Raw genomic sequence first — 14,399 nt, 5'->3', positions numbered from 1 at the left:
CCGGTCGCCGTACGGCGGAAGTGCCTTAAGTGAACGCCGTGCTGCCCCACTGGGCGCCGCCATTAGAAAGTAGAACGGGGAGCGGTCCATGGCGCTACCGGTGGAGGAGTGGCGGCGGAGCGCTGCCCGGCGCTGGGCCGCGCTGGAACCGGCGCTGAGGGAACGGCTGGCGGCGGCCCCGCTGGGCGACGCGCTACGGGTGGGCTGCGGCCTCTTCGGGTGAGCGGGATGGGAGAGGGAGGGTTGGGGTGGGGTTGGCCGCGGTGCTGATCCCGGTGTCCCGCAGGCCCGAGGAGGCGGCCTTACGGCGGCTTTGTGACCGGGTTCGCACGGGCAAGGAGCCGGGGGCCGCTCGCTTCTACCGGGAGGAGGGAAACCGGCGGTTCGGCCGCCGCCGCTACCGCGATGCCGCCAGGCTGTACTCGCAGGTAGGAGAGAACGCCGGTGATGAGAGGGGCTGGGGTGAGAGCTGCTGCCCCGCCGGGCGCTTCGTGCTCCAAACTGCTGGGGAGATTTCTGCGAGGAGAAGCTTTGGGAGCTGCCCTCCTTCCCCCCGCCCCGAGCTGTCAGCCCGCACTGACGGATCCACTCTGCTCCCTGCAGGCCGCGGCCCACGAACCCCCCCGCAGCCCTGAGGTGGCCCTGTGCTTCGCCAACCGCTCTGCAGCCCTGTTCCATCTCGGGCACTTTGAGGTAAGTTGGGGCAGCGGTGGGAGCTTGTGGGGAACGGGGTAAAGAAGAGCATAAGCAGAATCTGAGGTGTTGCCTCGCAGTGTTTGCACGCCAGATTTCAGGTCGCTGCTCCTGCAAACCCCACAGTGGTGTCTCTTTGAGAGTGAGAGCTACAGATCAGTGGCTGACTGGGTTGCGTGAGCAGAGGGTGGCAGCAAGGAGAGGGATGGGATTTTCTCCCTCTGCTCTGCCCTCGTGAGGCCCCATCTGTTGTGCCGTGTTCAGGTCTGGGACTCCCGGCTCAGGAAAGATGTGGAGCTGTTGGAGCGGGTCCAGAAAAAGACCACAAGTATGATCAGAGGGCTGGAAAACCTCTGCTACAAAAACAAGTGAGGGAGCTGGGCTTGTTCAGCCCAGAGAAGGCTGAGGGGATACCTGATAGTGGCCGTCACTGCAAGTGAGCTTATAAGCAGGTAGAAAATAAACTTTTTACATGGGTAGATAGCAATAAGATATGGGGGAATGGTTTTAAACTAAAAGAGGGGAGATTTAGATTAGATATCAGGGAAATTTCTCACTAAGAGACTGGTACGGCCCTGGCACAGGCTGCTAAGAGAAGCTGAAGGTGTTCTTGGCCAGGTTGGTTCTGGGCAACCTGATCTGGTGTCTGATTTAGTGTTTGGCAGCTCTTCCCACAGAAGGGTGGTTGGAGCTAGATGATTTTTGAGATCCCTTCCAACCTGAGCCATTTAATAATCAGGTGTGCTTCTGAAGCTGTGCTTAAAGCTTCCATCATTACCTAGGCATTGCTGCTTTCTTTCTAGTTCTATGTTAGGAGTTTTATCTGCTCAACAGATTGGCAAACTTTCTGTCCATGGCCAGTAAAGAGTCTTATTAAAATGTGCTGAATCTTAAATGGAATAAAAGAGTACATCATTTTCAAGTGGCCTTAGAAGTCCTTATCTTTGTTTCTAGGTTTGTTTGGAAGATATTGCCAGGGCTGAAAGTCATGGCTATCCGGATAGGCTGCTGCCCAAGGTCTTGCTGAGGAAGGCTGAATGCCTGCTGCGTTTGGGGAGGTTACAGGATGCAACAGACACCCTCACTGCAGTGGAGAATAAAATGACTGTAGATGGGATTATGACTGGTCCTACCCACCTTATGCTACTGAAAAAGTTAAATCAACTGAAGACTGAAATACATCAGGGGAGCTGTTCAGAACCTTCACGAGAAGCACATGGTGATATTCAAAGAGAGTCAGAGATTTGGGAAGAGAATGGCAGTATTTCAGGTGCATCTTCATCTCTGAGCTTGAATTTCAATACAGAGAGAGGACGTCACTTGGTGGCCTCCCAGAACATCCTGCCAGGACAGAACCTGTTGAAAGAGAAGGCTTTTGTCAGTGTGCTCTGCCCAGGTGAAGGGGATAGCCTTCTTCTACAGGACAGCAGTGAAACGGTGTGGGATACTCAAGTCACTAATGCAGATCTTTATTGCCACCATTGTCTGAAGCAGCTCTTAGCCTCTGTCCCATGCTGTGGATGCAGTTATGCAAAGTACTGCAGCCAAAACTGTGCAGATGTGGCATGGGAGCAATACCACAGGACAGAGTGCCCCTTGGGAGCACTGCTGCTCGTGTTAGGGGTCTTCTGCCATGTTGCCTTAAGAACTGTTCTACTAGCAGGATTTTCAGAGGTTAGCAGACTGGTGGAATGGTCGCATAGCATAGATGATAGCAACAAGGACCTTTGCAATGCTGAGGCAGGAGATAAACATCCCAGTGAGGCACTGGATACAAGAGCTGGAACAAAAGGTATCCCTGGTTGTAATGATAATGGCCAGTACCAGAGTTCTTACCAAGCTGTGTTCAACCTTTTGCCACATGTTGAGAAGCATAGTCCTGAACATAAGTTCCTTTGCATGCTGAGTATAGTAGCTATGTGCAAAAAATTGCAAGAAACTGGTCTAGAGGCTGCTGTTCTGAACAGGGAGTCATCTACAATGGGATCAGAACAGAAGATGTGTGGAAAAACATTTGAGGAACTGTCTCCAGAACTGATGATTATAGCAGAAGCAATGCTGAGGCATGTGTTGCAGCTACAGTGTAATGCACAAGCGGTCACTGTAATGCAGGAGTTAGGTAAGATAAAAAAATTTAACCTCTTCCTTGTTCTTCATCTCATTTGTGTGAAGCAGAGAGTTGTAAAAAGCTCCTGTTGCAGATGGGAATGAATTGTTTAAAATTTCATGTCCTGTCCCGTGTCAGCCTGTTCGTTGGTGCACGTGTAGATGGTATTTAGCTATTCTTTGGTGTAGCAATATACCAGCTATCTATCTGGTGGTATCTGTAATTGCATAATTGGCATGGGTTACAGAGCATTCATTCTCAACGCAGTGTTTTTTCTCTGTCTTTAGAGTCTGGAGATGGTGCTGTTGTAAATAAGAAGCCTGTGCGCCTGGCAACAGCCTTCTTTCCTGTCCTCAGCCTTCTGAACCATTCGTGCAGCCCCAATATCAGTGTGTCATTTAGTGGGACAGTTGCCACAGTCAGGGCATCCCAGCCAATCCCAAGTGGCCAGGAGATTTTCCATTGCTATGGTAAGTATTAAGACTCTGTCTCAAGACACAGATATCCTTTCTCCCCTCCTTGGCGTGCCTACTGATTGCTAATAATATCATAATTCCCAGTGTAATGCTGCTAGAGTCTTTGTTTATGTATGAGCCTTGATCAGAGACATCAAACCAAGTATTTTTATCTGCTGAACCCAACATGCTTTCAGTCTCCAGTTCTGTGCTATCCAAAAGATGTTGCATTTTGTCTTAGTTTTAACAAAGATAGATTTTTAGGAACTGTACTTGTTAAGTGCTTTCTACCCTTGCTGTCCTTTTGCAGGGCCTCATCGGTGTAGAATGAGGGTTGCTGAGAGACAACAGCTTCTCAGTCAGTATTTCTTTGAGTGCCGCTGTCAGGCATGCCTTGATGAGTTAGAGTCTGATGTCGAGAGTGTGTCCATGAGAAACTCATTCTGCTGCCCTAGCTGCCAGGCTTCAATGCAGGTAGTTCTTCGATGGTTATGATTGTTTAACTTTATCAGGATGTGTAATGTTTGGGCCTCTGGGAAAGTCAAGATTTAAAGGCTGAGTTTATGACCTCTGCTGCGTAAGTAAAAGCCCCTGCAGAGTAAAAGCAGTATTTCACTGTTCTTAACCAGCTTCCTTGCAGTGTTCTTGCTTTCAATCTTCCAGCATTATAGTGAAAATTCTGCCCTTAACAGGGAGTTAAAGTCCCTTTGAACTTGCAGAAGGAATCTGATAATATCATGGCCATGGTTTGTGGGGAGGACGATATTTGGGAAAGAAAATGGATCCTGGAGTCTAGAGCTCAAGATGTTACCTGCAGGGTTTATGTGTGGTCAGAATCACACTCTCTGCAGTTCACAGGATATAAATGGAAAACAAATGTAGCATAGATGATAAGTCAACAGAGTCTGTATTTTGTACGAACAGTAGTTGTATACTTCTTGACCTTGCTTCAACCTATGGTGGGCTGAGACTGGCCTGCGTAGCAGTCATAGCTATTCCTGGAGGCTTTACCTAAAACCAGAGTAAGTTAGCAGCAGTTTACAAGCAAGCCACCTGGTTTCTCAACTATATTTAGCATCTCTGTAGCACAATACGGAGGTATGGAGATGGTAAGCAAGTTTGAGTTGAATGTGAGCAAGAATGATCGCAGGGATGTTTTCACAGGGGGAAGAAATGCTTTGTTGTTCAAACGAAGCCTGTGCACTCTCAGTCAGCAGAGAGAGATTGTCACGGCGCTTACTGGACCTTCAGCAGCAAATGGAGAAAGCATTGGAGCTGCTAAGAGACAGCAACGCTGGTAAGGCTCAGCTTTCTGTTTTAAGGTCAGCAGCTCTTGGTACGCATCAGGAGGCTAGTTATAGCCATGAGATGGCACTGTTGCTTATGTAGTTGGGATCTGCTGGCATGAAGCCTGATGTCCCTGGGGACTTGAGCTTTATTTTTTTTTATACCCCTGATCCGGGTGTTAATCTAGGTCACACGTTGTTCCACGGTGACTAGAAGAACTCAGGATAACTTTGGAGTTATGCATTCTTGGGCCTCACTTTCCTGAAGTGAGTCTGGCCAGCTCCGTGTTAAGAGTAAGCAGGGCTGCAGAGGAAGTAGATGCTGAATCCTAACCAAATCCAGATATAGTTGTGTAAGATGCAGGAATGACTGAGTTTATTACATGACTCATGGCAAGCTGGGGACTGGCCAGTAGGATGAATTTTTCATATTCTGTTTTATAGATGAAGCTATCAGAATGCTCCTGAAGTGTCAAATGGATGCTAGAAACTTCTTGTCTCCAGAGCATTTGCTGATGGGAGAGCTGGAGGACCATCTGGCACAGATCTATGCTACTCTTGGTACGGCATTGTCTTCTCACTCAAAATTGTCTTCAGTTTTCTGAACTGGGGATTTAATTTGGCTAGTGTTTTCCCTGACTAGCTTTTTCTCTTTTCTACTACTCCATTTCTCTAGTTTTGACAGCAGAGCTCTCAGAAGGACTGCTTTTGCCAAAATTACATTCTTAGCAGGCAATGACCAATAATGTGATCTCATGTTCTTGTAGTTTCCTTGTCCTGGTTCAGAGAATAGCAGCCTCCCAAGAATACTGGAGACACTGTTCACCACGTTTTGCACAATGCTGTCAAACTCTTTGTATGACAGTAGCTGTAAAAAGTAATTATTAATAGTTCTGTTTGTTTTTCTATTAGGGAAGTGGCAGGAAGCAGCCAGACACTTGGAGAGGAGTATTCAGCTTGTGGAAATGCATCATGGGCCATCAAGTGTAGAAATGGGTCATGAACTTTTCAAACTGGCACAAATTCTCTTCAATGGGTAAATTTGCTTTCATTCTCTCTCCCATCCCCGCGTCTCATGTGTGTCCAACACAGCACTGTGGCAGTTAGTCCTTGGCATGTTGCAGGGCCCTGGGCAGTTTGGTCCAGGTACAAAAGTTGTCCAATACTCAAGTGCAAGTCAGTGGAACCTAACGGGGTTCACTTATGCCCTATGACTCTCTTTGGACCCATTCCTCAGCTTTTTATCTGTCTACTCTTTTATTCCCTGACTTTGTTTATTCCCTGTCCTATTTTATTCTGACAACTAATCACCCTTGGTGTTTGCACTTCAATTGAACAATGTTGTTGACATCTTTTCAAATAAGGAAATAAAATCTTGCTCTATTTTGGCCCTCCAGTTAATCTCCTGATTACTGCAAATCTTCTAACAACACATCCCTTTAACTGTTTGAATTTTAGCATGAGCTACAGTGCAGAAGAAGTGGGTACATATACTCGAAGATAATGTTTTAACTTTTTATCCATTTCCTTTCTTTATTATTTTTGCCCATCCTCCCTTTGCAGCTGAAACACTTTCTACTTTTTCTGTTGCTGAAGGGTGGTGGAGGGTGGGATTCATAGCCATGAACAGGGTGAGGTTTCTTGGGGGGAAGGTTTGAAGTTTGTGCAACTTCAGGGAGCTGAACTAATTATTTTGTATACACTTTCCCTATTTCAGATTTGCAGTTTCTGAAGCTCTGAGCACAATTCAAAGAGCAGAGGAGATTTTATCAGTGCACTGTGGTCCGCAAAGTACTCAGATCCAGGAGCTACAAGAAATGAAGACCTGTCTGTTAGAGCTTCCCAAAAGCATCCTTCAGAGGACTTAATTTCCCTATCAAAGGAAGATTCAGTGTGATCTTTCATCAAAGCTAAGTTTCATGTGGTAACATTGCCATGTAGTACAAGCTGGAAAATTGTGTGTAACAATAACTCGAGTGAAATCCAAGATGCTCTTTAGAGATACAATTGCAAATAAAATGACCAGTTCTAACATGAGAGCTCTGCGTGTGGTACAGTGGAAATAGATGCTGCTGTAGGATTTCTGCATGTGGGTGAAGCAAATGCTTGGGATGCTTATGTGTATGTGTGTTTTTAGAGGTATGAACCTCCCATGTGTGGTATTCTGTTGGTCATGAACATTCAGTCATCCAGACCAAAGTGCCTTTTACTTCTAATGACGCGCTTCCATTCTTGTCAGCACGAAACATAAATGGTTGGGATGGATGAAGCAGCTGGCTGGGAAGTGCAAACTCACGAGCTGTAAGAGAGGACACTGCAGAACTTGGAGGGCTACCAGAGCAGATCCAGCAGTGATTAACAACTGGCTTTGGCTTGGTAGATGTGTTAGGGGAAAATGCGGTATACACTAAAGTAATGTCTGTATATAGGAGGGAACTGTACTGGGAATCCATCTAGGGAAAATGGGAGTGTGAAGGTATATGACATAGACAGGACAGTCTCTCAAGGGAGAATACAGGGGCTTGTGGAGAGTAATAGCAAAAGCTCTTTTATTGCAGCATAAAGGCATAAGATTTGCAAGTTGTGTCTTTGTGCAGCAGAGCAGGGAGCCAATATCTCTCCCAGTACCATCCTTTCCACTCAAGCACTACCACTGCAGATTACTGTGAAGGGATCTAAACACTCCTGGGGTCCAGGATTTTGCCAATGAAGAGGAGGGTTCCAGTGGTATCATCTCGCAGCACAAGAAGAAATGGTCTGTCCACATGATACTCTATGGGGAAGGTCAGACGAGCAGCATTCACCCCAGGATTTGGTGTGGATTTTTCCCCATCTTCATTAAGCTCCAAAACTGCCTTGTGTTGCACATGAGATAGCTTAATAGGTTTGGCAGATATCTTAGTAAAGTCGGGTGATGTGAAAAGTGACTGGAGCCCTGGAGGAAAGAAAGAAAATTCCATTAACTAAAAGCAGGTGGGAAAGCAGCACTGCTAATGCTGTGATCCATGAGGACATGGCTGTTCAGGCAGAGCTTAATGGGGGTAACAGAGAGAAGCTTACATCTGTTTGTACTGTGCTTCTCCCTCTCAGAAACACTGTATGAGCTTGGTGGAAATATCTGATAAAAAGCTGAGGAGTCCTGGACTGAAGTGGTTTAGTTGTTGCTGAAATCTGTACAGACTGAGAGTGGTACCAAACTAATAACCCACCAGCATCATATTCCCTTGTAGGCAGGAAGCAGCTTGCCTACTGCTTTCAGACCTGACAGTCTGCAGAGAGAATGTAATGTACATACTTGTCTCCTTTAAAGTGTTGCCAAGTGCCTCTTCGTAGTTCAGCTTCAGTTTGGGCAAGCTTAGCACAGCATGCACTGTCTTCAGCTCCCTGTCTACATCGTGAATAAACTCAGAAGTGAGGCTTTCCTCAATCAGAGTCATATTCTGGGTCACCTTCGTAGGCAGGAAGAACATGGCGCTGACTCCTTCTGTCAGTGGCAGCTGGGCAATCTGGAAGACCAGTTATAAATAAGAAAGGGACATACCCCATGGACCAGTACGCCTTCTTTGAACTCATACTACAGCAAAAGATTTGTTGAAAGAGGTAAAGATTGAAAAGTTGTCTGTCCTGCCCCTCTTGCCCAGCTTTAAGTAGACCAAAACAGGCTAGTAGGATCTGTGCACTGTTTGAATTCTGTGCTGGTTATCACACAGCCAATGTAAAAGCAGAAAGAACATTCTAAGAATCAACAAACTGCCCTTCAAAATAGGGATTGCAAAACTAGCCTGATGGGTGGAGCAAAGCTGTCTTGTGGAATGGCTTAACAGCTAAGTGTAGCTGAGCCTGTTCCTCAGTAGGTTTAGATCTTGTGCAATATTTGCTGTCTGACCTTGCAGTTGAGCTCTGAGTCAAAACCGTATCGCAGTATGGCTTTGGGGTCTGACATCATGGACACTTTCACAGTTCTGTCCTCATCCAGATGGAAGTCGTTCAGGACGGTCCTCTTGGTGTCAAACTTGGTTTTCCAAGTCCCTGTTTTTTGAAAAGATAAAATGAAAGATTTTCTGGAATGTTAAACCAGTCTTATATGCGGCTGAGAAATCCTGTGCTTTATCTATGATGTAGTATTTGTTCTTTAAGAGTTGAGGCACAAGTGAATGACAGAGATGGAAGCAGGCTGATTGAGCTTATTGATTTACTGCCATTCTTAGGCCCCTCCTTTTCATCAGAGAATTGACTAAATGGGAAATAAAAAATCAAGCCAGTATATGGGTGGAGTAGCTGTTGGGAAGTTGATGTCTACTTATGTAATTACAAAACTATTTTAAAGGATAACAATTGTGTCAATGCACAGAAAGCACTCCTCTCTCCACCTTTGTTTTTCTCCTTGTCTCTAAGCAATAATTCTCTGGGACACTGGATTGTGTAGGTGCTGGCTTGGAGTGTTCTAGAACATCTCTCCAGTATTTCCCTACATGCCTTCCACAGCAACAGTAGGGCTCAGCACAGCCTTTAACCTTTGCCTTCCCTAAATATTAATATTCTATCTTTTGCCATTGAGTTTTGCAAGTTTAAGCTTTCTTCTCTGGTCTGTTACGCCAAACAGGTCAAGTTTCAGCTTCCCAAGAGCAATAATTCCTCCGCTGACAACTAGTTCTGCTCAGGTAGCATGAATATTTTTCCTGCTTATTAAACACGTGTTCAATCACTTTCTTATATTCAGTACTTGGCACTTTATTTTCACTGATGGCAGTGAGGTCATTCCTTCACATATCTTCTAAAGTGTGCTCAATAGACCTCTGTAACAAAGTGCACAGCATCCTTACCCTTGAAGTATGCAGCCCCAGCAAGGAGAATACTGACATCTGTGGGCATATCTTTCATGAACCGCAGAATCCTCCCCCTTGTCTGCTGCCGTACCCAGTTGTTGATTTCCTGGAGGTCTAACTGGGTGTTGCCACTTAGTGCCCTCAAACGCATTTTGTAGGACTTCTCTAGTTGGCTGTGGAAAGTAGATTTCACCCTCAGTCCTGGGAAACGAAAAGATGGATGTTGCAGTTAGCACCCTTCTCAAAACAACCTCGAGGCAGCAAATCGCAGCCTAAAGCACTGCAGCAGTTCTCCCAAAACAGATCTGTGGCTGTGTGTATGCTGAAGCCTGCCATGAAAAGGAATGACTGACGGTGCATGGAAGAAAGTGAACCAAATCCTAAAACCAACCATGCTGGAGTATGGAATAACTGTACTAAAAAGTAGAGAGGTATGAACAGAAGGCTTGGGTACAACTGCATCACTCTTCTTTCTCTAGCTTGCTGTATGAGCACAGCTTACTCAACCTATTAGATTTTGGTTTCAAAAGATAGCTGCTAGTTTTTTTCAGATGTTCACTGCATATCTCAAATATTTCTGCAAGGAACTAAACACAGAATGCTGGCTGAATGCTGTCACCAAATAGGAAAATGTAATTTGTGATTCCTGATAGTTAGCAGCATCTGCCAGGAAACCTGGAGTGAAAGCAGAATCCGTACAGTGAGTTTCTTCTGGGTCTTCTGCATGCTAGCTGCTCTCTCACCAGTATCTTTTGGTGCATGTTTGGTCTTCTCATTTATTTGCATGTACGCAAACTTTCCAAGGCTTTATCTGAAGCAGGAATACGTTCCATGCACTGCCTGTCTTGTGGCTCAACGTTATATCAGAGCCAAGCTGTTTGTGTAGTGTTACTTGTTCAGTGTTTTCTACCTGCTGCTAGTTATGTAGGTAAATTCTGATAGAGGGAAAGGACTTTTACTTTTCTCCACGATGATACGGGAGGCACTTTTCAGGCTCTTCTCTGGCCCAGTCACACTGGCCAGTAGGTCCTTGTAGGTGTTGTGGACCTCAGCTTTGTTAAGCAGATCATAGAAGAGGGCACGAGAAATCACATCTTCTGTTCGTTCTCCAGCCCCTGCCAACAAGAAGGACAACAGCATAAAGGAAGGCCTCTCAAATCAAACAGCATGTGAGGAAAAGGGGCAGAACTCACCAAGAGAGAGACCAGAAAGAGCAGTAGCCAGGCTGAATGGGGACAGCAGCACGTTGGCAGTGGCTGTCCGGCTGGATTGCTGGCGGTACAGGTCATAGCCAAAGTTGGAGACTGCAGCTGCCAGCTTGTTTACAGGGGTCTTATAGAATGGATCTTCCTCCTCAACCTCACCAACAGTTCCATCAGTGGTCGGAGAGTTCTAGCAAGTACAGGGAGCACTCTGTTTAGACTTGAAGTTTGCAAGAACGAGTACAGTTACTATAAGCATTTCAAAGGCAAACAATCTGCGGATACTCTCTTGTAATCCACAGAAATATTAGCTTGATCTTACTGATACAGAGAGAGTGTAGGAATAGTGACTTCACTTTAAAGTGTCCCAATAAAGCTGAAGGTGGTGCTCAGGTTAGAATCCACTGTGTCTGCCTCACATTCATCTCCTGATGTAAGCACTGTGGCTTTAACTCCGTAAAGCAGTAGTTAGTCTCATTATGTTGCTAAATGAAAACCTAGTTAATTTAGGAGGAGGGTGCTTAATCCTTCCTTAAGACTTTCTAAAATTAAATAATCTTCTTCAAGTATCTCTGCCTCATTCTCTGTTGCTGTCTTCCACTTACCTGCCCAGTAGGTGAGTTCTGGGATTTACTTGGGATGGTTAGAAGACCCAGGAGAAGGAGAATCGCTGGAATCTGCATGCCTGAACCTACAGAGTAAGAACATGACAGTTAGTTTGAGTAACATTGAGAGGAATGCATCTCCACCACTACTGACTGCTGTATCTCGCTGTGACGGGAGGAGTGATGACATGCTGCTGCTTGTCCTTCTTGATTGTGAAATGCACACCTGATTTTTGCTGGGTTTTCTTCTCCTCTGGCTTGAAGTATTCAGCCAGCCTTGGCTCTGAGAACTTCAAAACTGGGCAAGCACTCATGCCTGGGTGTGTCTAAACACATAAGCAGATGTGTGTGGCCCAAACCACACTGATGCTGGCAGCTAGTGAGTGCTAGGGTCCAGAAAAGCATTAAATCATAACTTCTCAGTTCTAGGCTAAAAATTAAATACATCAGAACATATAGAAGCTAGCAAATCTATACTGTTAAATGAGGCAGAAGACAAAAACTATCTACTGTTCTGGGAAACAAGTTCCTGTCTCAAGCAGTAGTTTATCATGATTCTTGTGTCTGCAAGTACTTAGAAGGCTATAGAGCCTATACGAATCCTTTGCTTCTTATTTGCAGTTGGACAAAGGACCAAGAAGAGCTTTCTTAAAAGCCAGTGAAGAAAGGGCAGTGTGTAAATACCTAATGCTGGGCCAAATCTGGCGAACAGATGAAAGTCAGAGCTTGGCTTATTCAGTATTTTAGAGGTGAGAGAGAAATACCCAACTATCCACGGCTGGTAAGCTTGTTCCTGCTGGAGAATCCACTTTTAATCACTCCATTGTTGGCATATGTGACTCTTCCAGCCAGGTCTGGTGCAAAGGGCAGTGTGTAAGCCAGGGTTTCACTGTGGGTGCAGAACTACTGCAGAAGTGTCATGCCCTCATGCCCCAGAGAACAGACGCCACTGCGGCTGCTCTGAAGCAATATTTATACAGATTCCCAGAAATTAAAGGAAGAGAGTTGTGTTTAACTAACCCCTGTGATCCAGGCATCCAGTGAAGCAGCAGAAAGAACATGTGTTTCAGATTAACTGCAGCTATAAAGGAAATACGCCTACTGGTAGAAATACAACTTAAAGCCACGTGGCTGCAACAGCCACAGGTCAGGACCTGGTCTGCTCAGGCAGAGGCTTTCCTTCAGTGAAAGGCTGTTCACTGCTGCTCTTTCCTGCCAAAACCCTTTTCTTCTAGAGGTAGTTCTGCCTTGGAGAAAACCGTATCACAGTGGAGGTCATAAGTTTTCACATACGCTTAGACAGCGTAACATAGCAGTGCCTTCTTCTCCCTGTGCTCCTGTACCTTGTGGCCTCTTGCTGTACCAGCTGTTGAGTAGGTGAGATTTTTCTGGTGCAGGAAATGCAACTCTATCAAGAGGATTTACCACGCTGGAAGAAACCAAGGTATTTGGTGGTATGATAGTGGTTACAACGTTGGGATTGCTTCTACTGTTGCAGAGTTCTAAAATGAACAGGCACCATGCTGAAGCAGAGAGGCTCAGTGTGCACCTAAGAGCAGGTCACTGGCAGGGCTCTGGGAGGATGCCTGCACCAAGCAGTCCTCGCACGCTAAGCGGAAGAGGTTTGGCACAGTCCAGTCTGGAGATGAAGGTTTTCCATAGACCATAACCTTTTCTCTTGAAAAATAAAAAAAAAAAACCAACCTCAACACAATCTCTGCTTCCAGCTATACTGAGCTCCTGGGAGTACAGCAACGGAGATCGGTTCTGCAGATCTGTTCTGTTTTTGCCAGTACTGTCACCAGCTTCGTATTTCTCAAACTTTGCCAAAAAACAATTTCCATTTTAGAAAGACAAAGCCTTTTTGCACTTGAATTAGTCTGAACATCTGGATTCTATTTGCATGTCCTTTAGCGCACAGCCAGAAATGCAGAGAGAGAAGAATTTGGTGGAGCAAAGGTGGGATGGTTTCAGGGGTGCTATTAAAATCTGTAGCTGCCTTTAGAAAGAAGAGAAGGAGCAACAGCATGCAGTGTCTGATGTTACAGTAAGAAAGATACAGAAAGAAAGTGCTGATAAATGAGCTGAGGAGGAACTTTGTGCCAGGCAGTTGTCCATCTGTGCAGGCCTGCAGGTGCTGAGTGAAACGTTTTGCTTTCCTTCTATAGTGATACAAGTCTCAAGTCATTTATAAACACCTCTGATTTTAGGGGTCCTAGGAAGAAGCACTGATGAGTTCAGACTGTGATTGCTCCACCCCTCAGCATTGGCTACTCCTGAAGCATCGTGCGACCACTAGATTTAGAGGATCTGACTCCCACCAAAATTGCTACCTTTGCAAAAAGAAAAAGCCTCTTCCCAGCTGCAACACAGGTACTAGCAGGGCAGAAAAGGGAGGAAAAAAGGACTCCCGCTCCCTGAGCACACCTCTGCTCCAGAAGCACAGTGGTGCCCAAGGATGCTGCTGGCTCCCAACCCTTGGTGATGCTGCTCACCTGATGGCACTGCCGCTCTTTGACACCTGTGCCCCAGGACCCACCCAGAAGCCCCCAGCCTCATCCTTGTGCCCTCTGCTTCTCTGGCTGCTGGCTGCCGAGCTGGGCAGCACACGCAGCCTCTGCTGCCCCTTACCTTGGGCTCCTCTCGGCCGCCACTGCCGCAGGATCCCAGTGAGTGTGAGCCGGGGACGGTGCAGGCTGAGCGCAGCCACATCTGCTTTTTGCTGCCTCCCCAGCCCAGCCTTCAGCAGGCTTCAGGTTACAGCTTCCCAGGGCGCTCTTAAAGTGCTCTGCTCCCATTTTCTTTTGCTGTGATCCTCTTGCTAAACTTTCCAAAGCAAATGTGCCTTCTGTGATAAGGGCTTTCTAACAGCTGAAACGTGGGACTGAGCCAAGTGTTCAGCCTGTTCTTCCCTGCAGTGTCGGAGCAAGTCTTTTATTCCCTCACTACTGCCCTGTGTCACATGAGGGAATTTCTTCTCTCTGCTAATGCAGCATTGTTTAAAGATTTAATGGAGAGGCTTGTGAAGGGGAAGCAGGATTCATCTGCAGCTTAAAGCAGTTAAGGGGAAGAACTTCAGAAGTGATTCTACCCAGTGACAGTTGCTGGTGAAGAAGTTATTAACGTATGTGTCTCAAAGTTTTTGGCCAAAAAAGAAAAGAAGGCTTGGTTAAAAAGAAAAAAAGAAAGTTAATGAAGAGAATGTTGTAGGAGCTTATGGAGTGT

At 46.0% G+C, this 14,399-nt stretch overlaps 2 protein-coding genes across 2 annotated transcripts; one reads left to right on the top strand and one right to left on the bottom strand.

The window, feature by feature from the left end:
- The first annotated feature begins 10 nt into the window (after positions 1-10).
- SMYD4 (SET and MYND domain containing 4) lies at positions 11-6,578 on the top strand. Its single transcript, XM_010721886.3, has 10 exons — positions 11-219; positions 287-428; positions 604-693; positions 1,648-2,812; positions 3,088-3,270; positions 3,566-3,729; positions 4,420-4,552; positions 4,986-5,102; positions 5,454-5,577; positions 6,259-6,578. Exons 1-10 carry the CDS (start codon positions 89-91, stop codon positions 6,407-6,409), a joined length of 2,400 nt encoding a protein of 799 aa, XP_010720188.2. The 5' UTR covers positions 11-88; the 3' UTR covers positions 6,410-6,578.
- A 485-nt stretch (positions 6,579-7,063) lies between these two features.
- On the bottom strand, positions 7,064-13,961 carry SERPINF1 (serpin family F member 1). Its single transcript, XM_003211742.5, has 8 exons — positions 13,806-13,961; positions 11,175-11,260; positions 10,561-10,759; positions 10,327-10,482; positions 9,365-9,568; positions 8,428-8,570; positions 7,837-8,047; positions 7,064-7,476 (listed from the first exon to the last, which is right to left on the bottom strand). The coding sequence occupies exons 2-8, from the start codon at positions 11,250-11,252 to the stop codon at positions 7,217-7,219; spliced, it is 1,251 nt and encodes a 416-aa protein (XP_003211790.1). The 5' UTR covers positions 11,253-11,260; positions 13,806-13,961; the 3' UTR covers positions 7,064-7,216.
- Positions 13,962-14,399: the final 438 nt, after the last annotated feature.

The sequence above is a fragment of the Meleagris gallopavo genome, chromosome 21 (assembly GCF_905368555.1).
Source record: "Meleagris gallopavo chromosome 21, MGAL_WU_HG_1.1, whole genome shotgun sequence".
Lineage (NCBI taxonomy): Eukaryota > Metazoa > Chordata > Aves > Galliformes > Phasianidae > Meleagris > Meleagris gallopavo.
Note: the sequence above shows the minus strand (reverse complement) of the source record. Positions and strands in the feature narration are given on the sequence as shown.